The 26,719-nt window shown below is 41.7% G+C and overlaps 1 protein-coding gene across 3 annotated transcripts in view; it reads left to right on the top strand.

Annotated features, from left to right (window-relative positions):
- Positions 1-26,719, top strand: part of scara5 (scavenger receptor class A, member 5 (putative)) — a 79,740-nt gene that overhangs the window by 4,018 nt on the left and 49,003 nt on the right. For 2 of the 3 annotated variants that reach the window (XM_058613546.1, XM_058613548.1), the window contains exons 2-3: positions 3,479-3,600; positions 9,345-9,473. In XM_058613546.1, coding sequence (XP_058469529.1) covers positions 3,489-3,600; positions 9,345-9,473 — 241 coding nt within the window. In that variant the 5' untranslated portion in view covers positions 3,479-3,488. The remainder of the gene's footprint in view (positions 1-3,478; positions 3,601-9,344; positions 9,474-26,719) is intronic. The other variant, XM_058613547.1, reaches the window with a different exon arrangement.

Here is a 26,719-nt window from a genome sequence, read left to right as displayed (position 1 = left end):
CTACAATCTCAGTGCTGAAAAGCCCGTGATCGTGAGCCGTTCAGTGATACTTCAGTTCAGTGACTGTGTCAGTCTTTAGTATCAGCACATGTTTGTGTGTTTGTGTAGCACATTAAACGACTCACGGCGGTTTTCCACATTGATGACGTACTATGAAGTAACGGAAAACAGCCTGATACCAAACCGACTAGAGCCGAGTAGTGCTCGAACCGTGTGATGGAAAAGCGCCAACAGATGGTCACTACTTAATCTAATGTGGTGACATCACTTTCCCACCATGCACTGCTGGCACTGAGGAGCTGAGACCAGCTCAGGGTGTGATGAAGGACTGTTATGTCCCTCCAAACCCAGTGGGATTAGAAGATAACTCACCTCATGAATGCACCCGCATACACTCTGTGGACACACAAACACCAGTGTCGGGTATGTGAAGGTTTCACTGGGATCTCCTAGCAGCCCTAATGATTCCTGCTCCAGCTTCAGTCTGAATGTCAAACTGACCCCTCCATCCTCTCTGAAAGAGCAAGTCTAGACTGAGCACTTTTTAACGACTTTGTCAAACACTCGCGGATCTGCCGCCCACCGACGTCCGACTGCGGCAGATTTAATTTTCACCCCGTCTCAGTCCCACACGGACTCTCTCTGTCCTTAAACTGGTATCTGTTTGTTCTGTGTTTCCCCCACTTCGCTTTTATTCTCACCCTGTTCGCATCACGTGTAGCGTGGGAAACCCTGAGCAAACCACAAGAGCAAATGTGCTCGACTCAGAGTAAATAGCACGGCGTACATTTGTATGGCTGCTGCGAGGAGACGTGAAAAAGAAGCGGCAGGCTTTCAAGCAGCAACTCGGCAATCGCTGCACCTACTGGACGACGCCGTCGGCCACGTGTTGAAAATGGAGTCACCGCTCATGATGATTTGTGGTTTTAGAGACACTAGACTACAGGAAACCTTTTTGCCGTTGGATTTATGGATCCCGCTCTCTATTTTTTAAACGAAAATATGTTGGGAACCGGCCATAAATTTTACCTGTCCAAACGCGTTTCATTCTTCACGCGTGTGTAATTATACATGGTTTATGAGATGCATAAATCACAGCTGGTTAAGATAGAGTTACACTGGAGCAGCTACTGGATTTTTTTAGGCCAGTTGTGATATTGATACTTGAGTTAGTTCAGTTACTTTTCAGATACTTGGCAGTTTTTGGCAATAATTGTGTTATCCATGATCCAAATTGAAGCAGAGTTGCTGTTTAACCAGTTCTCCGAACGTGGTGCATGTCGACACTCGCGCATCATATTTATGAGAAACGAGGTCACTGTGTAAAAAAATTGTGATATCTACTTAGTGTCATCAACTGGTCCCCTTCAAAAAATGAAAATGCACTTTCTGGCTGGTTTGTCTGAGCAGCTGTGAAACATGTCAGCAGAAGATGGCGGCCTTTGCTTAGCAAGATCTTTGTTTTCAAGTGTATATAAAAGGTTGATTCTAGGCAACAAATACCCATCCATCCATCCATCCATCCATCCATCCATCCATCCATCCATCCATCAATCCATCCATCTTCTACCGCTTTATCCTCCACATGAGGGTCACGGGGGAGCTGTGTTAATCCCAGATGACAGGGCAATAGGCGGGACACACTCTGGACAGTTCGGTGTCCAATTTACCTAATCCTTGCATACATTTTTATTTTAAAGTGATTATACACTGAGACAAACATTGTATATTCAGTTTCTGCCAATAAACCAGAGTAAATTGAATAATCTCTGATGTCTGTATAAATTACATTGTAGTACTGGTAGTCATAACTGATTCAGGACTGTCTTGTCTAAACTTATAACTTGACACAGCTGTTATACATCTGCTCCTGGTCTCTCTACCTCACCTACCTCTTGTCCTTTATCTCCCCCCTTTCTCTTCCCCACGTCTCCTCTGTCCCCAATTTTTCCTTTTCTCCCCAACCTGTCTTGGCACATTGCCGCGCATCTTTGAGTCTGGTTCTGTCAGAGATTTCTTCCTTGCTGAAAGGGAGTTTTTCTCTCCACTGATCGTAGTGTTTTGCCTTACTATGTACTATGTACAGTGCCTTGAGATAACGTATGTTGAGTTGAAAAGTAAATGTTACACACAGAACCTTTTAAACCCCAATTGAGGATAAAGTGGTTATTAACGAACAGAACGTCCAAACTTTACATGACAGATTATGATGATAATATCTTTTATTACGTGACGTGTGAATGTGTTTGTGAATGCAGCGTAGCCCCGACTACCGTATCATGCTGAGTGACGGGAAAGCACACCTTAAGCAAATCTGGAGGAGGAACACTTTTCCTTTGTGTTGAATGGAACCGGTCAAGTTAGTTTAAGGACCTTGGAGCCTCTCTGTGACAGCTCTAAAACTATCCATCATCCATCGTTCGTCATCCATCCAGAACACAGCAGAGGGCTTTAATGTCTGGTTTGGGAAAACATAAAGATAATGTGATCTGGAGATCAGGGCTTGGAATTGGATTGTGCCACAACTGTGTCTCTGTCTTTGTTTGGTTACCACCTCTCACCACCTGGAGCTGCCATTCTGTCATATATTCACTGCCATGGGAAACCATGGAAAATGCACTCTTCATTGCTCCACTAGTGTTAGGCCAGTTGGTATTGAAGGTCTTTTTGCCCCCTGTGACCCACCTTTCCACAATTATTTACGCATCAAGCTTAAAAATATCTTCCCAGAAAAGGAAAATAGACAGATGGAATGAGGCAAAACACACACACACACACAAAAGCTGTCCAAGTCTGTTGGCAGAAGAAACCACAAGAGCACAATCCTCACACAAGGAGGAAATCCTAATGTTTGTTTAGCTTGGACCACCATCTTTGTGAGGGAGTGTGTGTATTGCAGCATTAACAGGACTCTCACCACTGGTTAACCTGAGCTTCAGCACTAGATGGCAGCAATGAAGAAATGGATGCAGTGGAGTTTCTGTATCTGTGAGGACCATTACGGATTAAACTTGTACAGCCACAGCCTTATTTTTAACTTGACCTCTTCTCAAACATAAACACAATCCTCTTTTTGACATTAAATCCTTTAAGAGCCTTCTGGGAACCGGTTTAAATGTCCTCACCTACCAAAACATCAAGTTCTCCTGGTCTAAAATTGGTCCTCAACGATTTCTTTTAGACTTTTTTTCTGTTATGAGAAATGTTGTTTCTCGTTAATGCAATAATAAAAGTGGTTGCGAAAACAATTTCCAAATTTTCTGTTGGGCAACTTCAGTGTTGAGTGTTGTGAGCCATGACTCTTCTCCAGCTTTGTTGAAACCCTTCATTAAATGCTATAAATTCTCAACAGAACAGTGCCTAAATTGCACCATTTGTAATTGTAATTGCCTGTGTAACATTTAGCGTATTAAAGATTTGGCTTCGGTTTAGGTTCTGGAATATGATGTAATGCTGTATTGTTTTGTTTTCTGTCCAGTCAGGAGGAGATGGAGAACAAGGCCATGTATCTGAGCACGTATGAGGAGAGAGAAAACGGCTCCATGTATGAAGAGGCCTACGATGGACACAACCTGTCCAAACTCAACCTGTGTGATGAAGGTAAGAAGGACATTTGAGACGGAAGGACACTGAAAACACACAATAGGTTGGTTAAGAAGACAAATGAACAAATAATGGGTGTTTTTGTTTCAAGATTTTAATCAAATAATGTGTGTTCTTGTGAAATTAAGCATAAATAACGAGTCTCATAAGCTAACACGAGACGTCTCATGATTTAGACGGAGCTGTTCACATATTATGATTAATCAAAGGTTCCCACACCTTGCTTGACATCAAATTCAAGCAGAGAATGTGCTGACACAGCTTAAGATGAGAGGGCAACTTGTAAGATGATGGCGTCCACTTTTATTGATTTAATGATTGTCCTTTTGGATCTTGGTCAAAGTCAGTCTTTGTCATTTTCTTTGGCGAGACGGAGATCTTGGAATTTCTCATGTCAATTGCGGAGAGAGACAGTGGACAGTGTCCACAACACTCTTAGTAGTCACGACTGGACGTTTGTCCTGCGTAGTCTACGTACATCAAGCAATGCAGGGCATGAAACAGTAGGTGGTACATATCAACCTAACTTCTTTCTTGCACAAAATTCAAGCACTTTCAATGACCCCATGTCTATTTTTTCAAATTCACAGACATTCAAGCACCCGCGGGAACCCTCTTTATAAAAAGGACTTTTTAATATACTTTATCATATACACTGATAAGCAAAGACAGTGTCAAGGACACTTACAACACACATTCTATGGTCATCTGCAACCAATGTCCAGGATCAACATCTGTGTTTGAGTGTGTGTGTGTGTGTGTGTGTACAGGTGCAGTTGAATGAATCCACAGTTGACCACATGGTGTTCTCAGGTTTCGACCCAGGCCTCTGCGAAATTGGTGGGAAAGTCTTAGTGAACGTATAACTGGAGATTTAGTTTTGGACATTTGAATGGAAAGCCATGACAAAGACGATGACCTCACACGTCAGAGAGAATGCTTTTATCCAGCTTTGCACATTTTCACACCTCGTTCAATTAGAGAAGATCTCCCCCCCCCCCCACACACACACACACACACAACCAACTGGCAATTGGTTTTATTTGGGTACAGAAGAGACAAAGTGCTGAGACTCTGAGACGTTTGAGATCCAACAATGATTCACACCACTACAGGAGGCAGTGTACAAGATGGGTTAATCCCTCTTGGAGTTATAGGGTAAAATTATGGGCTTCATCCAGGAAGGGTTTATAGCAATAACACCATTAACGTTGGGCGATATCGAGCCCTTTTCTCCGCTCAAACTCATAATGTCACTGCAACCTGCCAATTCCAGAGACACTGCCTGACTTTTATGGAATATGGCGCACTCGCCGAGCGCCATATGTGTTTCATTTGGAAAGATGAAGCTAAAGGAACAATGCGCTGCCCTTGTAAATTCACAAGAATCTCTCCAGAAACAGCGAGATGCACCGACTTCGCCAGTGACTGACTCACACTGGCTCCGATGGGAAGAAACAAACTCGGCATGCGGCGTCTCCAAATTGGATAATCCGCGACTAAAATGCTTATCGTGTGCTTTGTCCAAGCGGCACAATGTGTTCGCAATACCTTCAACAGACAGTTATGACTCAGAGAGAACCAACAGTGCAAAATTGTAATCCACAAATATATTGCAGTCTTTAAATGATTGAATATTGGCTCTTATGTGCCAGCTGGAAACGACCGCAACTGTGTCACTGAATAAGATTATCTTATTTTCATTAGTTTGCGTTTTTGCTCCTGCGTACTTCAAGCTTTACTTTGCTTTTCCCCTTTCTGTTTTCAAAGACGGTCAACAACAACTATGCAAGAAGGCATTTGGAATCTGTAAAAACCCCCGGCTCACACGACAAGACACTCAGTCCAATTTTCCCAGTTGTTGACAAGCATTGTTGCCCGCAAAAGCCCTAGATCAAGGCTTGATTGGCAGTCACCAGTGGCTACAGTCAAACTCTTAAAAGATGTTTATTATAGAAAAGCTCGCCAATGTGTCGCTGACAATAAACTGAGCTTGACGTGCTTTATGAGGAACCCCGAACAGTACTCCAGCAATGGTCCACCAGAGAGAAGGAAGAGTGCAGTAGTCGACCTGGAGACGAGAAACCAGTCAATAATTTGTCCAGTTTTTAGCATCTGTTTCTGTTTGGAGACTAGACATAAAGTTGAAACCTCACATTGTCCAACAGTCGTGTAATATGACCAATTGGCGGCTCTCACGTTTATAAAAGGGGGAGGAGTCTGACACAACGAGCCTTGCACTGGTTGGACAAGAAGGTGATGAAATGGTCCTCCAGTGAAGCAACAGTGGACTAAGAAAGATGATGGCAAAATGTGAATGCTGTAGCTGGTGTTTGATTACTAAACTGTGGAGATCAGCAAATTATATTACTGGATAACCATATACGAAATAATTGACAAAAAGATAGATTAGGGACTAAGAAAAATGTGTTTTAGTCTGACTAAAACCAGACTTTTAAACGATGTTAATCCAACTGAAATTGTCCTAAACTGAGTTCCTCAGGGTGCTTTCATACCTACCTTGTTGTTCTGAAACTGGGGGCGTTTCTCCCCTAGATTGGTTCTAATGGGCTTGTGTGAACACAGCAAGTGCAGACTGTTCCAATCACTCCACGGAGCGGTTCATTTGCAGTGTGTACCCAATTTACGAGTAGTATTCAGCTGCATTTACCCACGACCCGGTAGGACCAAGAGCGTTGGATATCAAACGCTGCCAGAAACAACTTTGGTAAAAAGAGAGTTTGAGCTACATGTGAAAAGATTCTACGCTTAGAAATGGGCCATACACTGTATTACCAAGCAGCTTAACCTGATTCGTCTTCGGAATACAAACTGTCTGACGAAAAGGTCATTAAATGTCTCCAGAACTGAACGCTGGTACATCACCGTCCAGAGAACTGACCAATAACAAAACTGTTTATAAGCACGTAGCAATGAGGGAGTCAACACTGTAACAGATTACTCGCTGAATCGGAACGCAATAAAGGTAGGAAAGCACCGTCAGAGTCAGACTAGCACATCCAGATAATGTAGTTAGACGTTGCATTCCTATTCCATGTAAATGTTAAAATGGACCCAAATCGGCCAAGGTTCCCGCCCAACGGCTTTGATGCAAAAATAAATAAAAAATAAAAAATGGAATGACAAAGATACTCAGCTTTAAGACTTTAATATTAATAGCAAAAAATGGTGCTCAACACACTTCATACTTCACTACATCAATAAATGGATTCCCCACTCGTGTTTTTACACCAGGACAAGGACAACAAGCATGGAAACGTACCGACTGTGTAACGCCATCCAATCGTTAGGTGGACTCATCATTCCCGCGAGGCGTATTTCAACCCATACAGAACCCAAACAAAACGTACTACATGTCCAAATAAGGAAAATTCTTCACCGGACCTCAAATCAGCACCTCGACCGACACGAGATGAGAATCTCGAACAATAAATCATGTTCACCTACTGTAAGTAACGTTGACTTCCCTGGAGCTGAAGAGGTCATGTTTTTAAACCTGTTCTCCTTAACCCGAGGCTCATTTTTTCACACCTTTATGACCTCTGTTGCTATGACAACTGCTTGTACAGACTCACATAGAGTGTGAGTGTGAAGCAGCTGTGTTTGTCTTTCGCTGGTGGAGTGTGTGTTCTTCATCACTGAGGGGGGAAGCGTGTGTGTGTGTGTGTCCGTGTGTGTGCGTGTGTGTTAACTGACAGATTGTCATGGTCCAAATGAAAACCATGCTGTTCGGAGGCTGCGCTGCAAAAACCGGTGTTTATATTTTAAAGTCAGAGCCGAGTCAACATCACTCTGGCTCTCAGCGAGATAGAAGCTCATTAAAAGCTCATAATAGACTCGTGGGTTTCTTTATATTCATCGCGGTGTTTGTGTTCTGTGGCCGCAGCGCGGCGGCTCCTCGGAGACACACCTGTCTCTTCGTATTTCACGTCCCGTCCTCCGAAGGAACAACTTTCCTTAACTTAGTAGCTGCTTTTCTTCTCTCAGACAAGGACAAGTCAATGCAGATAATTAAGTTATGTTTATATTTTTATGTTACATCTAGATGTGATTCAGCTTTATGGAAGTGCACAGAAGCAGCAACATTCTGGTTGCTTCTATAACCCTGTTGAGAACTGATGTTAGACGGCTTCATCCCAGTGCTAAGTGGATTTAGGGAAATATTTGCAAGATAAATGTCTTAACTGGAGTAAGGGCTTTACCCTCATACTCCTATTCCCAAGGCCCAATCCCATTCCTCAGTTTTATTCCTAACCTTTGCCCCTTTTCTGCTTGGAACTGTGTTACATGGAGTAGTGAGTAAAATCAAGCCCTACAAAATGGGACACTGATTCAGATATGGTCATTAATAAGCTGTCAATTATTCCCAGGAGGTTTTAACTTTGGTAATTCACATTATAATACTGTATTTTGTGTTTATTTGGATAATAACCATATGTGTAGCTATTCCAAACTCCTCTCAAGTGTGATGTTATACAGTATTAAACTGCAAAATACTGTAATATGAGGTTATGGTAAACATATGTCAATAAACAATAGTTTACTGTGAACGTACAGTGTATTTGGACAATAGTGGCTTTTGTCCAAATACTTCTCTGACTATTTTTGGTAAACATGATAACTTTTAAATGTTAAATGTTTTTCTGATATCTTGCGGAGGATTATAAATCTGATGATTCTGGTCACATGTCAAATGAATGACGTGTGAGGGATGTGTGACCCCAGAACAACCCTCACCAAAATCACTTCATCATTTTTGACCTGGGGCGAATGTTCCTTCTACGTGAGCCACCTAATCCCCTCCCCCTCCTGCTGAGATATCGCACACACACACACACACACACACACACAATGAAGAGCACACTTCCATCACAACTCTTTTTTTATTTGGATTCTCAAACATCTGTTTGACCCTGAGATCTCGATTGTTTGCTGAGGACATGCCGTGTGTGTGTGTGTGTATGTCCTGGGCCTAAAGACCATAATGTATAAACCATTCTTTATGAAGTGCCAAATATGTGCAGACATTCTTCATAAATTATAAATTAACTTATGTATGTATATATATATATATATGTTGTCCTCAGCATTTGATGTATGAACTTAGCCTTGGATTCAACGTTTTGTCATCACACCAATACATTTCATTCCAGGGTCGGAGATGTTTGGCTCAAGACTGAGGAAATACCTGAAAATCAAGCTCTGGATTGTTTTCAAGATTTAGATTTAAGAATCCGGCAACACATTATTCCACTTTCAGCAGAATAGTTTTGTGTAGTAGATGTCAGAATTTGGTGCCACACGGTTGGTGTAGTGGTTAGCACTTTTGCCTTTGCAGCAAGAAGACCTGGGCCTTTCTGCATGGAGTTTGCATGTTCTCATGTGTGTGTGAGTTTTCTCTGGGTTCTCCAGTTTCTTCCCACAGTCCAAAACATGCAAAATGGGGATTAGGTAAATTGCACACTCTAAGTTGACCATAGGTGTCAATGTGAGAGTGAATGGTTGTTTGACCCTGTGATGGACTGGCGATCTTTCCAGGGCAGGCATACCCCGCCTATTGCCCTGTGTCAGCTGAGATTGGCACAGCTCCAACCGCGACCCTCACGGATGGATGCATGGATGGATGGATGGATGGAAGTCAGAAGTCCAAACATATTTGTACCCCTGTTCTGTCGTTTCTTCTCTGCTCCTGATCTAATGATTTTGTCTGTTCTGCTCAGGTTCTGGAAAGCGTCGCAGGAAACAGGACCAGTGCTGTGGTCACCTGAACTCACTGTCGGCCATCAAGTACGCCATCGTCTCCCTCTACATCCTGGTTCTCCTCACCATCTTTGGACTCTGCCTGACAGGTAGGATTAAAATAAAACGTTGACATACAGCCTGCATGTCCCTGTGAACAAACCCGATTGGGGGAATATGGCTCCCAATCAGGGTTTGTCCACACGTGCTTCCCATCTGGGGTCCGTGTTACTGAAACCATATGGGACCTGCATGATTTGCCAACTTTAAGCTCATGCCCTATTAGTAGCCTGGAAAGGGTACAAAGTGGGCGTGACTTTAAAGTGGGTAAACGTGGGTGGGGCCACCATGGACAAACCCACTTGACATGCTGGTTCCATCCACACGGAAACGGGTTTAGGTGAAAAGGTTTCGTCCACATTGAGACGGCGTTTTAGGGGACCTGAAACGGCATTTTTTGAAAACGCCTCCCAGGGTGGGAAAGTCTCAAAACGCCGGCCTTGCGTTTCCGTGTAGACGGCGAATATGCTACTTTACGATGATGTCATATTCCCAGCTCTCTCTCATGCTGGCATTCATTGTCTTGTGTTTGGAGTGGAGTTGAAGTGGATTGTTGGACAGTTTTACCAACTGCTGTCAAGGAAAAGTGACTAAAGTCAGCGTGAAAAGACACTAGCTATCACTAGAACACGTCCTGTCTTAAGAGATTTCACACACGGGGGGTAAAAAAAAGTTTTGAATCGTAAAATAAAGAGCGGCGAAAACACATGCTGCATACACACTGATTACACTTTTATGGTGTGGTGTGAAATGTTACACCCCTTTTAAACTTCTTTTGGTTTAGTATTATGAACACACACAGTGAATAAACAGTCATATGACCCGCCTGTGATTTTATTGATTTTCTTTACTTCTGCAAAGTTTTACCCACTGAAACCTTTGTAACATGATCAAAACCAGAGCAGATTTCCGTATTCGCTTAACTTAACTTCACGCTGCTCTTGAAAGATCCTAATCAAAAGCGTTAAGTCAGATTTCCGCAGCGCAGAGCACTGTTGACCTTCTTCAGCTTTGTGTCGATCTCATGTACATGTGTGTCAGATTTAAACAGATTTGACCTCGGCATGTGAAAGTCAAGTTTTTTGTCACAGCATTTCCGAGGCGTGACAAGCTCGACCTTTTTACACAGCGACATGAAAGAACATCGGAGAGACGAAGCGTGACTGTGGTTTTATGGTTTTCCCATACTCTGCCTCCTGTGTGGCTGTGACACTGCCAGGTTTCAGTTTGTAGAATTTCCGATACACAGGGTCACGCTGGAGCCACGGTTCTCAAAGTGGGGTACGTGTACCACCAGTGGTACACAAGCCTCCTCTTGTGGTCCTTGGAGTAAAATCAGAAATACTGTTCTATAAAATAAATCTGCCTCCTGTAGCTGACTTTGCAAGGTCGCTGTATTTTAACGTTGCTGTTATTTTAAGAGCTTGATATTTTTTCAGGTGGTACTTCATATAAAAAGTTGGAGAATGAGAATTCATTGGAGCTGAGGCAACTTAAAGCCTGATTTGTGAGTTCGCACCAATGATTGTCCAGAGGTTTCTGATGCATGTAGGCAATCAGGCTCTGCACCTATTTATCTTATTTTCTCAAGCAATCGATCAGTGAGGTTTGGTCCAAAATGTTAGAACATGTTGAAAAGTTGAAAAATGTTCAACATTGTTCCTCAAACCTGGAAATGATGATGTTCTCAAATGTCTTGTTTTGCCCACAAACCATAATTATGCAGTTTCAATGATGTGTAGCAAAGAAACCAAAATGTTTTACATTTAAGGAGCTGAAAAAATCATAGAACTTGTACAATTAGTTTTTTTTAAAAACACCTAAAACGATGAATGGATTATCAAACCAGGAGTATGGGGTAAAGGGTCTTCTGGTTGGAAGACGACCACGTCAAACCTGCTTCTCAGATGCATCTTACCAGAATGAGTCAAATGGCTCTTTTCGGAAAAGACTTTTTGCCAATATTTTTACAAGCCGTATAAGTTTCATTGCAAAATAGAAAGTAAACATCATCTTTCACCAGTTTCAAGGTCTGTATTTTTGGCTTATGTCAGAACAAGTCCACAGCCTGTTCCAAAGTAAAAGCATGCTAGCATTTCCGTTCCGTTCCCTGAATCCATTCCCCGTTTTCACTGTGAAATTTTTTTAGTCGAGTTCAGGCTACAGGAGTATTGAGAGGAAAAGAAAATTATTTATGGCGTTTTTATGCTCCCTGTGTCTGTGTGAGCTACAGAGGTGCACGAGATGTGTTAGTGGCAGAAGTATCTAACGTATGTTAAAGTCAGTTTGCTCTCATGCAATCGACCAATTTCTGACAGTTTCTTGAAAGTTACTTTGAAAGATGATGTCATTCTGGAGCTAAAGTAGACCGTTCGTCAAAGACGGTGATACCTTAAAAGGTTTAAGGGTTAAACTCGAGGCTGCACACCGTGTTATGGTTTCATGAGTTGAAGGGTGAGATAAGGGTTAGCATCACTGTTTAAGGAACCAGTCATTATGTAATGAAGTACCCTTCACCCACCAGAACGTTTCCTTTGGCAACCAGGGTTTTCTTTCCAAACTTCCAGAGGTAGATTTGAAGGCACCACTGACATTTCGCTCAAACATCTCACGTCTCGATGGTTGGCACAAAAACACCGATGTGGAAATTTGGACGCGTAAGTTATGGAAATTAGCCTTCACATCACTCGCTTTGTAACGCAGTGCTGTAATAAATTCCAGTATCTTCTGCGTTTTCGCCTCTTGAGTTCCTTCCCTTTTTGGCCAACTCGGGGAAAAACCCTGGCGTGACACCACAGCAGCCTCATGTCAGGGTTTTTTTTGTAATGTGTGTGTGTGTAAGAATAAGAAAGCCTGTTGAGGTGACTGGGATTTTATTGCGGTTACCTTTTGCAAACTCTTGCTGTGGCCTCCCTTGTAAATATCAACTCTTTTATTAGAGGAGAGGAAGACAAAGAGAGTCCAATAAAGACAGAAGAGTGAGGAGGACGGGAAGAGGAGTTTTCTGCAAAGGCAGGAGAAAAAACAAAGGGCGATAAAGTAAAAGGAAGAAATAAAACGGGTTCAAGAAGAGTCTGGCCTCAGACCAGCGGGATCCTGAAGGAATAAACTGCTCTCGCTAATCCTAATTTCATTTCAAGACCTTTTCTCTTAAAACCACCCACTCGCACCGTAACCACACGGCTGATGCCATTAAGTGGTTGCGGCTGTTTGTGTGTGTGTGTGTGTATTTGTATCTTTTTGAGGATCATAAAAACGTATAAACCATAGGGAGCGAGGACATTTTGTCTGGTCCTCACGACTTTAAAGGGCTTCTTTGGGGGGTTAAAACCTGGTTTTAGGGTTAGAATTAGGTTAAGTGTTAAGCAATGCATTATGGGGTGACGGTAGCCCCAGTGGTAGAGTGAGTCGCCTTTCAACTTGATGGTTGTGGGTTCGATTCGCGGCTCTGCTAGTCTACATGCTGATGTGTCCTTGGGCAAGACACTTATGACAAAACTGTAGTGTAAAGCGGCTTTGAGTGGTCATCGAGACTAGAAAAGTGCTATGTAAATATAGACCATTTACCATAAGTGTCCTCAGTCAGAATGCTGCACGAGAATGTGTGTGTGTACTTGTGCATACATCCTTGTGAGGACCAAAAAACTTAAACAGGAAGCAAGGACATTTTGTGAAAGTGGGTACAAATTTGGCTTGTCCTTTATGGGTTAAGAATTGGTTTTAGAGTTACAATTAGGGTAAGGGTTAGGTTAAGGATCGAGGGAATGCATTATGTCTATGAGTGTCCTCACTAAGAATGCTGTGCCAGAATGTGTGTGCGTGTGTGTGTTCCCAGGCACAGAGATGCAGTTAAGAGTTTGGAACGGGCCGGTTGTCGTCGCAGAGGTATTTGGTAATTTAAAGCTTTTAGATGAGGTTGTTTCGGAATGGCAATCAAACCGAGCTTTTGAACAAGCCCCTTTTAAATGAAATGCCAGCCAACTAAAAGCTAAGTGGCACCAGCGTGGCTCGAGGGAGGCCCCCGCTGGCACATGCACACACACACACATACTCATATCACGGGAGTGCACGCGGTCATGTCACAACGGCTGCCAATTTTCTGTCGTGAATGCAGTTTTAACTCTGCCATATCCACCTTTTGCCTTTGGTCTGAATTCTCACTCAACTTTGACTCACCTCTTGTTTTTGCCTCCTTGACCTCCGCAAGTTTCATACGTTCACACACGTCCATATTTCATACGAGAGTCGTGGAGCCTCGTCTCTGGCTGAACACATCTGCACTTGTGACATGTTAAGTGTGATATAGTATCTTCTGTGTCAGCGCAGCCGACCCTAAATCTTAGTTTTGAAAGACATGAGTGTACAAAAAAATGGAAACGGAGATGGATAAAAATCTAAACGAGAGACGAGAACAGTGCCAGATGTATCCTGTTACATTCATGCTTTATCTCTCCATCAGCTCCAAAAGCTTGTCTCTGTTTAGATAACAGAAAGTGGGGTTTTTTAGCTCTGAACAGGAGTTTCTGCTGTAAGAGAAAGTTTGGTTTTCAGACTCTACTAAAGACGGATCATCCTCATGTCAGCCATTCCCGATGACCGTGTTTCCACCGAGTGTAGCAGTTCAGTTCAGTACAGTATGTAGTTTTTTTTGCATTTCCATTAGGAATAGTACCAAAAGCAGCCCCAACCATTCCATTTTTGGCAACGCTTCCCTAGGGGTACCAAACTAAAATGGTACGGTATGGTTCAGGTGGAGCTAGACTGGCTCCACCCACAGTGGTCAGCCGATTGGGCGACATGTCATAATGTAAATCCCCTTGCAACCAGTGTTCCTTCAACTTCCGCAGTCTATTCTCATACGAAGTTTGACAAACAGCCAAAAAGCTGCTGGATGTCCTCCTTTGTTGTCCGTTTTGTTGTTGTTGGCCATGTCAGTGTGATGTTGTTGTCTGTTGTCGTCATACTCCACGTATCTTGCTGACATGGCCAATGGGCATAGCCCACACCCCGTCTATCAAGTAAAGGTACTGTTCTGATGAACTTTACTTCGATGGAAACACGGCTATCCAGTCTGACTCTTCCCTGTAGGACCCAACCTGGAAGGATCTGCTCTGCTAAGGAAGGATCCTTGACTTGCCAACTGGTCATCAAGCAAACTGAAAATGTGAGTGTGATAACTCATTGGCGTCAAAGTCAAGGATCCTTCTTTAGTAGAGATGACCCGTCCAAGTTGGGTCCTACAGAGAAGAATTAAGACTGTGTCATTCCCAAAGACTGGGTCTGGATCCACATGTGGTTTGTGGGAATTTCAGGGAGTTGCCAAATTCATTCGCAAAATATTGACCACCCTCTTTATGAAGATTTTTAAACATACTTTCATGAAATTAATTTGCAAGTCATTTATCAAACATGGGTATCTTGGAAATGTCTGGTTTACCCATGCAGAGTCACGTAAGGTGTGTCAGAAACACAGAACAGTGATTTGTGTTGAATTGGGTCATGAAAAAAAGGGTCCCAATATAAAATGTTAGGGAAACACTGCTCCATGAGGAGATTGAGAAGTTTTTTGGTCAACTTTAGTTAAATTTGCAATCGAAAATGACAGAAATCACTGAGAACAGAAAATATCTTGAAATGAGTTTAAAATTCTTAATGCATTTTCACAACAATCTTCTTCTGCTTCATTACTTTCAGTGATACTTTCAATAATGACTGAGTGGAATATATCCTTGTGAAATATGTGGAATCTTAGAATCTGTTTCTTCACTCAGGGAAAAACCAGGGATCTTAGAGTGAGTTTGCATTCATAAAATCAATGTTCTGTTGTTTCAGTTTGGTCATCACAGGCGGCACAGTTGTTATGATTGTGTCACTGAGAAGGTTCAGCCCAACAAATATGCACGTTGCTGAGGATACACAACATGATGATGTAACATCGCTGAAACTCAGATGTTCACGAGTCCTGCCTTTCCTTGACTTGACTTGAGTAAGAGCCAGTATCTGCTGCAGCTGAGACGACTGTGAGTCACAATCCAGACTTTAATCATCTCAAAAGGCGCCTGTTGCAGAAACTTTGACCTTTTGCAATCTCTTGTTTTGGCTGCTGTAGCTCAAGAGGAAAGCATGATTAATCAAAAGAGATGTGTCTTTTTGTTTTCTGTTTTTAAACCAGGCTGTTTTGAGTCTTGGCCAAACCAAACGGTGGTAAGATGCAACTTCAGAGACTTGTCTTTGTTGACAAAAAAAACCCTCGCAGTTAACGCTCCAGTGCCCCCCTGAGGAACTCTGAGTAATAACGTGTTCAGCCACACTTAAACCGTTTAGAACCATTTTGTTCTGGGAAAATGCTAAAACTGTACATTGTTTGTTAACAAGATTGATAAAATGACAAAGCTCACAAGTGTCTGAGGCAAAGTTCTCACCGGGAGGGGATGGAGACGGTGGCGTGCGAGCAGGAGCAGGAACGGTCGCCAAGTGGCAGACCACAGTTCCAGACCAAATCTCAGGAGATCTGTTGCAGATTTTTGTGGTTTTACGAGGACACTGTGGCGTGTGTTAATGAAGAGGATGCGGCAACATTATGAGGGAAGGCCGTCATCTCTTTTTAACCTGAACCAGGTGCTTTTTTTTTACCAAAATCTGGCGACATCAATTGCTACTAAATGGTTACCATCGCCCTCATTCCCAACAAAAGGGCCACAAATGGCTCGGAGAAGTGAGGTCACACAGAGACGCGCCACGGCAACATGTTTACACACTTCTTTTTGTGTGTTCGTTGAGTGTCCATGTTCCTCCTGAACTTTGTGTTTCCATCATGAACTTCCTGCAAGAAAAGAAAATTCCCCTTGTCACTGACCATTTCTATGATACTGTGCATTAAACGCTGATGCGGCATAATTTGAAAGCTCCGTGGAGTGTTCGCCAACAGGAAATGAGTTATTGTTTTTTTCACTTCATTTATGATGAATGTATTTTGGGTGATTTCCAAAAAAAAAAATCACAATTTACTTTGTAATTGCTCCCACGTGGCATTCCATAACAGTGAGAGAGAGCCATGTTAGGTTAAGATTGATATGAAAAATAATTGGACATAATTGTTAAAAAACAGTACCCATGTTTTTACATGTTAGCCTGTAAATGACCCAAACAATAAGCATAATAAACTGAAACCATTTTCCACATAGAGATTATTACAGGAACCTTACAGTTCTGCAACAACCTTGCTTATGGAAAAAAAAACATATTTTAATCACAAGCAACTTTCAGCACGCAATCAAAGTGAGGAAAACTCGGGAAAGGATGTTTTGTGATCCCTCAGTGCTTGGTTTCTTGCACTTAAACGAGTTTGACTGTACAGCATCCAGCTCAGTCGGAATGAGCACACCTCCCCCTGGATGTTGGGTGGATTGGCCCGTATCACAAACTGATGCTTGAACTAAAAAGAAACCAGATGCAGGTCTCTCTCTTTTTTTTCTTAAGGCGCCGCTTTTCTGTTGTCTCTCATTAATGCCAAAACTTCAGCAGCAGAGTAGAATAATGAAAAAAAAAAAAAGCTCTTTCAGACGCCAACACTGTGATACACTGGTGACCTGTCGAAGCTGTACTCCACCCAGTGTTCGCAGGGATCGGGTCCAGCTCCTCGCAGGATTGGCAGCATGGACGTGGATGTGCCACCGACCACGCCTTGGCTATAATTTCCAATATTTTTCATAATGTCGACACTGCTTTTCTATATGGCACCGATACATGCGAGGAAATCAGCACGGAGCCAACTCGATGAAAGGAGAGTGGATGTGACACGGGGTGAGGTAGATTGAGGAGCAGAACTTTAGCCTCATGTATATCATGACAACAATGAATTTTCTTGGTGGAAAATCTGGAGCGCTGCAAATATAATATGGAAAAGATGCAAAGAAAGATACATTTTGGAGGATTTTGCACAATTTTCTAGGTCAAACGTGTAAGAACAGACTCTGAAGACTCTCCTAAAGTGCTGGTCCTGGTCCTAGGTGCTGGGTTTGAGTCCCAGCATCTTCCTGGTCTGGGACCTTTCTGTGTGGAGTTTGCATGTTCTGCCCGTGTCTGCGTGGGTTTCCTCCCACCATCAAAACATGTTAGAATGTTAGAATAATTGAGTCAGATTGATCTGACCTCGCAATTTCAGTTGTATAATGACAATAAAGATGATTTCCTTTCCTTCCTTCCATCAGGTTTATGTTAGGGCAGTAAGCTTCGTCTGTTCAGGCTACAGAATACACAAAAAAGGCTTCTCAGGCTGCACAATCTCAATGATTTTTATTTTAAAACTTACATATTCAATTTCCGTCCATAAACATCCTTAAATTTTACACAGTGGGGTTCGAATAAACCTAAAAAATAAAGTGGTAAATGAACCATAACGTAATGGTACATTAAACCCGTTGACTTCTTCCACTTTGTCCTCCTCTTTACTGGAAAACTGGCTCGCTAAAAACTGAAAATGAACTCCAAACAGTGAAGGTGTGTGGGTGCACAAATCAAAACAAAGAGCTTAAAAATGCCAAAACAGCGGCGTAGAGTTCAGAGAGGCCTCAACGTCAGATAATTGTTTACAAGGTGGTTCAACACCAGCAGCTGATTCTCTCTAACACTGAATTATTGTCATTGTTTTTGCTTTTTTTTTAAAGCATCACACCGTCACACACACACACAGACGGCAGATAAAGGTCACACATGAGCCGAGTTACATGCTACATTGCCTTTCATTGTCCTCGGATGCCTGTTGATTCATGCCAGAGGCGCACATGCACATGCACACATGCGCACATGCACTCCTCACCAAACAAACACAAAGTTTGACTTTGGTCCAGGAACGCAGCAGCGCCTTCTGTCTGTTTTCAGGTCGACGAATCTGTGTTTGCCTGCGTGAAGGCTTTGGATGTTTCTCGATGTTTTCGTGTTGGCCAGACACCGCTGCAAATATCTCACTCTGCATCTGGAGTCAGTTTTAATCGCAGGTTGTGTAAAAAAAAAACGGACACATCGGCCCATATATGGACTCGCCGGGCTGATCGCTGTCTGGGTGTTCAAGGACAAGCGGGATTTACGCATTTTATATCTCTGTTTATGAGCTGGATGGGAGTCGAGTTGTCTCACAATGTTTTTAATTTCCATCCACCTGCTATGTTGCTTTGTAGTTGCGGATCCTAAACTGCAGCCTATACTATCCCCCTGTTTAACTTACACTGTAGGTGCGGCTGAGTCATGTTTTCCAGTTGGAGGAAACATGCAGCTCACAGGTTTGGCACCGTTCCTCTCCTTTCCTGAGCCAGTTAATTGCTGGAAAACATGAGGGCAGATTTGTTATTCTTCTCTTAAGCCCCCGACTTCTTCCAGTCTCGCAGTGATACTGTAGGTAACAGGCATGTTATTGCCAAACAGAGATGGGGAAACCGGCCCTGAAACGGCTCCGGTTTACTTTGGTCCCGGGCCTTTGTTGTGATTTGTTTTCGGTCGCGCGTTTGTTACCGTAATTGTGTTTGTGTTTTACATCAAACTTTTCCTGCTGCATCTCAAATTTTATTTGGGTTCTGGGGGGAGGGTTTGTACAGGCGCACTGACCCACAGCATCTGCTGCCAAACCTACATGTATATCAAGCCATTGCTAGCTTCCATATCACCAATGGAATTTCCCTGAGACTAAGTTTCACCAATCAGAATGCATGTTGTCGACGATTGATTTAGAGCTGTTGCATGTTGTGGTTTACCTTTGAATATTGCTATAAATAATGAACTTTTTAAAGCTCTTGATGCTTGTCTGTGCTCGGTAAAACACCAGGGATCTTCAGTGTGAAGGTTTTAGAAACAGCTGATTGTTGTGTGAATTATGCAACGTTTAAAAAAACTTCAGGAAAAAGACATCAAGGATCAGTCCCTAAATCTCACGCTGCTCCCAAACGGGGTCTTTTGTTACCGTTTTGATTGACAGAGTCAGAGTCTTGTCATTTTTAGATGTTTTAATGCAGCCATTTCATATATTATATATTTAAAGAGGTTGTTAATATAAAATATGAGCATTTTTCTCCCTCTTTGAAACAAACTGTGTGTCTGTGGGACGACGTCAACAACCCTGACCTTTAGTCAAAACAACGGCATCCTAACTTCACCTCAGCCATCAGCGTTGGTTTGCTTAAGCCCCTCTGAGGTTATTTAAAAACGCTCACCCTCTCCCGCAACACGAAACAAGACAAAAACCTGTGTTAAATGTGAACCATGTGTGCCTGGACGGGTAGAGGGAGGTAAATCCGACACCGCAGAGTCCCATTTCGAACAACTTTAAAGCCAAACTTTAAAGGTTTTTTAAAAACCGCACCCTTGTGAAAACAGCCGTCGTAATTTTCGCTGCTGGGATTGAGGTGTTTCTGATCTCACTGTGTTTGGGTTCCAGCGTGGGCAACACACACACACACACACACCCACACACACACAAATACATACATACAGTGTATCTGGGAGACGAGCACAGGCCAGCGAGTGTCTGCCAAAAAAAGATACACATTTACTTCCACGGTGAGACAAACATAAAACCCCACATTCTGCGCTGAGAGAAAAAACAGAAACACATGCTCATAAAGATAAAGTCGTATAATATATTTTTAGGAACTGCGCTCAATCATTAAAGCAAAAACATGAGTAGAAACATATGGATCTGTGCAGAGACGCAATAATGATCAACAAAAGCATGCAAACAAACACAAAATGTATGTAAAGATTTGATATATGTACACACATAAAACATGAATCCCAGAGTGACAAGAAAACACACACACACACAGAAACCCACAGGAACATCACACACACGCACTGGTTTCCATGACTTCGGAGGACATTACATTGACTTACATTCATTCCCAAACCTTAACCTAAGATGTCTTCACCTTAAAATGTAGTCATTTACGCTATGGGGACTTAGTCCCCATAATGTGAGTGTGTAAACGGATTTAGGTACCCACAAAATAAGGAATACCAGTTTCACACACATACACACACACAGGTTTCCATGACTTCAGAGGACATTGCATTGACTTCCATTCATTTCCTGGAGACCTTCTCTAACCTTAACCTAACTTTAAATCATGTCTTCAACTTAAAATGTAGTAATCAACTTTATAGGGACTTGACTTTTGTCCCCATAAGGAAGACGAGTCCCCGTAATGTGAGTGTGTAAACGGATTTAGTGTCCCCACAACATAAGGAATACCAGGTAAACACAGTCATGTATGTTGTATGCACACATTGTAGCAGGGCCCCTAAATTGAGTCTGAGCACATAAAGCCTTTTCTAATGAGTTTCTGCGCTGTGGTTGTGGATCTTTGGGAAGAAAAAGAGTCTGGAGAAGGTCCAGCGTTCCCAGTGGGTGTCCATCATAAGAGGAGCGCTCACACACACATCCGCTCACACACACACACACACACACACACACACACACTACATCGATGTAGAGAAAAAAGTCAGCCCTTCATTCCTCGACAACAAAAGTCAGCAGACAGCCTCATTCATGCAGTCAAACGCAGGTCATTAACATGTCAACACTAATTGGACCAGACCTCATTCGCTCTCTCTCAACCACGGACCCCCCGACCCCCCACCTCACCTCACCCCCCCGACTCTCTCTGTGTTTTCTCTGTGTTTTTTTTTAAATGTTGTCTTGAGGCCCAAAATGTTTTGCAGTCAATGACAGATTTTAGGGAGATTGTTGAAAAGCAGCGTCACCGCGGTTGAACGTGTAAATTATTCGACAGGGATATTTTCACATTCAGAAAAACTGCTCTAGCACGACTCGACCCTACTCTGCACGTCGGTTTCCATGACGTCATAGTTCCTCGTCAACGTTGGGCGAGGTCGTCGAAGCACGAGCACTCAAAACTATTGTTTTATAGGCGACACAAACGCACAAACTTGTGACTTGTAAAGCAGTTGTTTTCGGTGTAACTGAATCATTAGAATAAGAAATTTTGTAGTTGTAGGAAATTGTGACGTTCTGTTTTTTGTAGCTATGCTAGCATCAAGGCTGTGTGGATATGAATATGATTAGTTCACCATTTTGGTCCAGACTGAATAACACTGATGGTGCCTTATCTTTTACTGTTTTTTATCATCTAAAAAACTGAATAGTGAAGCCAAAGAAGGTTAATTTCTTCTTGGGCTAGTTGCTAATTTTGTCAGCTGAACTTGTGCTAGCTGAATCATATAAGTTATTATATAAGATATTTTAATGGCAGCCCGTGGTCAAGTGGAAAGGGAACTTGGCTTGTAACCAGAAGGTTGCCGGTTCAAATCCCCACCAGGTCAAAAGGGCTGGGGTACCCCTGAGCAAGGTACCCAACGCCCATTGCTCCCCTGGCGCTACTCAGTGTGGCAACCCACTGCACCTAATTCTAGGATGGGTCAAATGCAGAGAAGAAATTTCCCTAAGAGGATTAATAAAGCATATATTCTATTCTATTTTGAACGTGTATGTTCATGTGTCAGAGAAATTTGTCATTATATCTTAGGTCATCTGGCTTTGGATGACAATTATCATTTTATGTAGAATATCTGAGCAAATATTGGATTGTTTTAGGCGCAAATACTGTTCAAAAAGATACTTTGTCTTGTGTACACAGCTCGTGTGATTGCATGGAAGAGTTGGAGCTTTAGTCGGTGTATGACCCCTGAAATTTGGCAATCCATCGTGATATTTTGATTTTCATGAACTACCTGTCGTAAATGAGATGGTTTACAGTCGTGTTTTTGTACTGAAATCCCCTGTTTAAAAAACTTGTTGCGAACAATACGTCGTAAACATGGAGAAGGTCACGCGTTCCGTTTCAGACTCAAGCCAAATACGGTTGTGAGGTTTAGTTAAAGTGTTGGACGGCTGTGTGTAAATAACGCCAACACAAATAAAAGCAGCAGGCCTCACTGACGCACCTCTTTATAAACAGATACAGTGATTTTTGTAAATCTGCAGCAGTGGGGGAGCTTGAGATTCAGAGAGCATGATAGCAGACGCCCAAATTACTCCTCCATATGCTTTCTTTCCCTGTTTTATTAGCAGACTAATTAGACAACAACTGATTTTCAAAGACTCTGGGTTGGCACCGTTCAAGTCTGACACACACACACACACACACACACATACCAGAGGCTGGTTTGATCTGGTTAATTATGGTGCCGGAGTTCAGTGAAGTCCAGAGAAGCACACAATACACACATTATGGGAGCTGGAGTGTCCAACTGTGCTTGGCCGAGTGACAAGTTTGAACAAAAAAGCACAACCAGGCAGTTCAAAGTGATTTAAATTATTATTTTCTCGATTAAACTTTAAGCGGCTCATAGTCTCGCTGACTGATAATATACGACAAAATTATTAATTTTAACATCTGCGCGTCATGTGTGCTTGAAAGAGACGCAGTTCAAATGCCTGACATGTTGTAACAATAAGCCACGATCGTGTTGATTGCACATTTCAATGTGGCAGTAATTCAAAATATCATACTACGCCAACAGATTGAGCTGTAAATATGAACATTATCCTCATAAAACCTTTGGAAATCCATTTTTTTCCTGATAACCCTTTTTGAAATGTGTCTTTGCGAGTGCACGTCTTCTTTTTTATTTGATTATCGCCACCTTTTGGAGAGAATAATGTAGGAATATTGGTTGGAATGTGTATCAAGTTACCCAACACTAAACCAGACCACTACTACTGGTCAGAAACTCCACAGGACGTCTAAACGTATTTGAAAATATGCCCGTTTTTGGTCGCCAGTTACGCTTATTACACGTTTATTTATTTTACTTTTCTTTTCTAGTTTTATTTCCCCACAAAGTTGCCCGTAAATCCTGTGAAAACCAAACCGAGACACTTCCAGTGTCTATCGTGTCCAAATGAAACCTCAACTGTTGTTTTGTCAGTCCAGGAAAAGCATGTTAGATTTCACGACTGAAATAATTCTATGAAATGAAACAGTTTTTTGGTTGTTTCTTTTTAACAGCTTTGTTTGTGCTCATGTGTCACTTATGTGCACTTTATTGCAGCTATAAAGCAGCTAAGTGAGGTGATTAAAATTTGCAGCTTTGGTACAGGCAGCGGGGCGAGAGCGAGGGACGTATGTCAATACTAAAGTATGTGAATACAGAGGCAGATCAGGCATTTTTATATATTTTTCTTTCATAATTATCTAAAATTCATTTTAACAGGAAGACAAATTGAGTGAGATCTGTAATTGTATAATCCCCTTGACGGAACAAATGTTGTAGTGTCAGAAAATATGAATACAATGGATTTAGAGTCGTTTTTAAGACATTATGACTATTTTGGACAACCTAAATATTGTAAATTTAGTTAATTGTGCACCATAATAAGTGCTTTCATGTCAGTAGTTAAAACATCTTTAACTTCAGTGATGTTGAGAGTAGGGCTGTAATTAACGATTATTTGCATAATCAATAAATCTGTAATCTTTCGGTACATAAAATCTCAGAAAATGTTGAAAAAATGTACCCCTCATTTATCTCTGAAGTTCGTTTCAGGTGTTGTTGTTTTAAAAGTGCTTTATAGGGTTAGGGTTAGGGTACAAAACGTTTTTTTTAAGAAACTTGTTTTAATGATTAAATAAAATGATAAATTGTTGCATCTGTTTGTTTAAATCACTGACACACCAACATCACTCCAGGAAAGACACAGTCAACCCCAACATGAGGTTAAAAAAAAAAAAAACACACACACTTCTTAAGTCATTCAACCTCACACAGCATGAGCCTCACTTTCATGTCTGCCACATCAGACAAGGTCCACGCTTATAAATCAAACAAACCCCACCACTACCACCACCACCACCACTGTCACTTAATTTCAACATTCCTGTAGCTTAGCCACAGCTGGCTGAACTCTACACATAACCGCCCCCTGACAAGGCAAGTGATATCAAGAGTTTGGAGACGTTTCCGTGCTCGACCTTCCATGAACAGAACAAACAAGCAGGAGTATCTAATAAATACGCACCTGCCATGTGGAGACTCAATTTTAAACTGAAAGAGTCAACAATTCTGTGGTTTGGCCGTGAAAACAATAAATCAGTGTCATGTTTTTAGCTGCAGATTGACAGAGGTTATGTTTGAGAGGATTGTGAAATTGTCTGTAATGTCTGAGGTTTACCATGTTAAGGTTAAAGTAATTTCATTAATCCCCGTGGGGACGTTTGCCCTCTGCATTTTACATCCATCCTCTACTAGAAACTTTCCAAGAACCAGCAGCCACCAACAAACCAAAATGAAGACCTTGTTTGCTATAAAACCTGTATTCTTTCCATAACGCCTTTAACTCTTTTGTGTTTCTATCTTTACTGAACAGGAATAAACCATATTAGCATGTAATAACAGCAAATTTTAATCATCTAAAGGACAAAAACCAGAGTATGAAGAAGCTAAAATAGGAGCTAGCTGCTCAGGAAAAACATCGCGCACTTGGTTTCCCGCCAAAAACTCTGCACACAGCTGGTGTAAACAAAAACTAACAACGTTTTTAATGTTTTAGTCTTGATTTCAAACCCTTAGATCTACATTAAGTGACATTGTGGCTACTTGGAGGCTAAAGAACGTCACAGAAAAAATCTAAAGGATCATGGCTGTGAAATTGAAGTTGCTAACATGCTAGCAACCATTTGACTATTTAGGCAATCTTTAGGGGCCTTTGTGTGATGAATAAAAAATACCACACTTGTTGTACGTCAGAATATTTGATGTAATTTTAGCTCTGGTTTGGTTTACATTAAATCCTGAGGAAAATAACAGCTGCATTAGCAAGTAGACGCTAAAGTTCATGTTAAGTTTGTTGCTAATTTTGGTGCTAGCTAGATATTATATTCAGTAGTGTTACTTGTTGTTGTAAACTAGTTTAATAGTTGAACAATCTCATTTATATTGACAAATATATCTTTAAAATCTTTCTCTGAAAAGATGTTTCGACTTAGCGGTTTGCTTTGAATGCCCTGGCTATCTTGAGAAAGAACACTCGCAGATTGGCCTTGATAAGGCAAATGCAAAACTTTATTTTTCCAGTCATCCCCTGTTTAATACATTTATCTTCTCTCCCTCTGGTTGTGGATACAGTCTGACAGCAAAAACAAACAACGGCCATGAAACTATCAACCACATCTTTTTTACTGCGGCCGTACTTTTCACAAGATGGTGTGGGTTCTTGTGTGTGTTTTTTTTGTGGGTTGTTGTTTGTGTATATTGCGTTGTCTGGTATGTTGTGTGATTGTTTTGCTGTGGTGATTGGCCGTGGTTGATTGCAGTCCTGTTTCCTCAAAAGCTGCTTCACATTCAACACAAGCACGACTGCGATGCAGGTTTCAGCAAAAATGGAAAACTATGAATATACATCATTGACTTTTGGACCATGAGCGTGTAATTGCAACATTCCCAGTTAAAGCAACACTGTATCTTCACAACATTATTCCAAAATTAGAAATACATCATATTAATACCGATGCAACCGTATTAGTTCTGCTTAATTGTTCCTAATCTACTCACATTTGCTCATTCACTGTTGCAATAATCCAATTTCTCTTTAAGAGAGTAGGTGGTAATTGAGCTTGACTGCAGATATTAATCCAGCCTCTTTATAGTCGTCCATTTAAAATGACCTAATGGCTTCCTTTTGATGTCTTGTCAAAGAAAGCACGTTGTTCCCAGTCGGATGTGGAGATCTTGTGATTTCATTCTCATTGACCGCTGGAAGACTCTCAGGTCTTCACAAAAAAAAAGACTCTTTTCTTCTTTATTTCCTTCCCTCCTTCCTGCTGCTGGCATCCAATCAAAGCTAGGAGGCTGTTGTTCGGTTTGTGTCTGGGTGAAGGCGGTGGTCTCTCACTGTTTCTCTCACTGTGTGTCCACACATACGGAACATGGTGTTGTGACAGATGTGGTTTCCGTATCCCACTATCGTTTTTACCTCCACCAGGGAGGTTGCATGGATTTATCTTAGAAACTTCCTGTCTACTATTTTTGACAGATTAATCTGAATTTATTGTCATGTTCCTATTAGATTTTGCTCAGAATCTAACCACTGATGAAGTCATTGAGACATTGTCCAATTTTCTAGAAATCCCAATCTCTTATAATGGGCAAAACTGTAAAATAATGATCATATCTCTGTAAAAACTCATCAAATTTGAACAGATTAGCTATATGTTTGCAAGTGATCACTGATATTGTCTAGTCTTCCACATGGATTTCTTCTATAGTAAACAAAATAAATAAAATGGAC

This window comes from Solea solea, chromosome 17, assembly GCF_958295425.1.
Source record: "Solea solea chromosome 17, fSolSol10.1, whole genome shotgun sequence".
In the NCBI taxonomy this organism is placed as follows: Eukaryota; Metazoa; Chordata; class Actinopteri; order Pleuronectiformes; family Soleidae; genus Solea; species Solea solea.
This window is presented reverse-complemented; position numbering and strand designations above follow the sequence as displayed.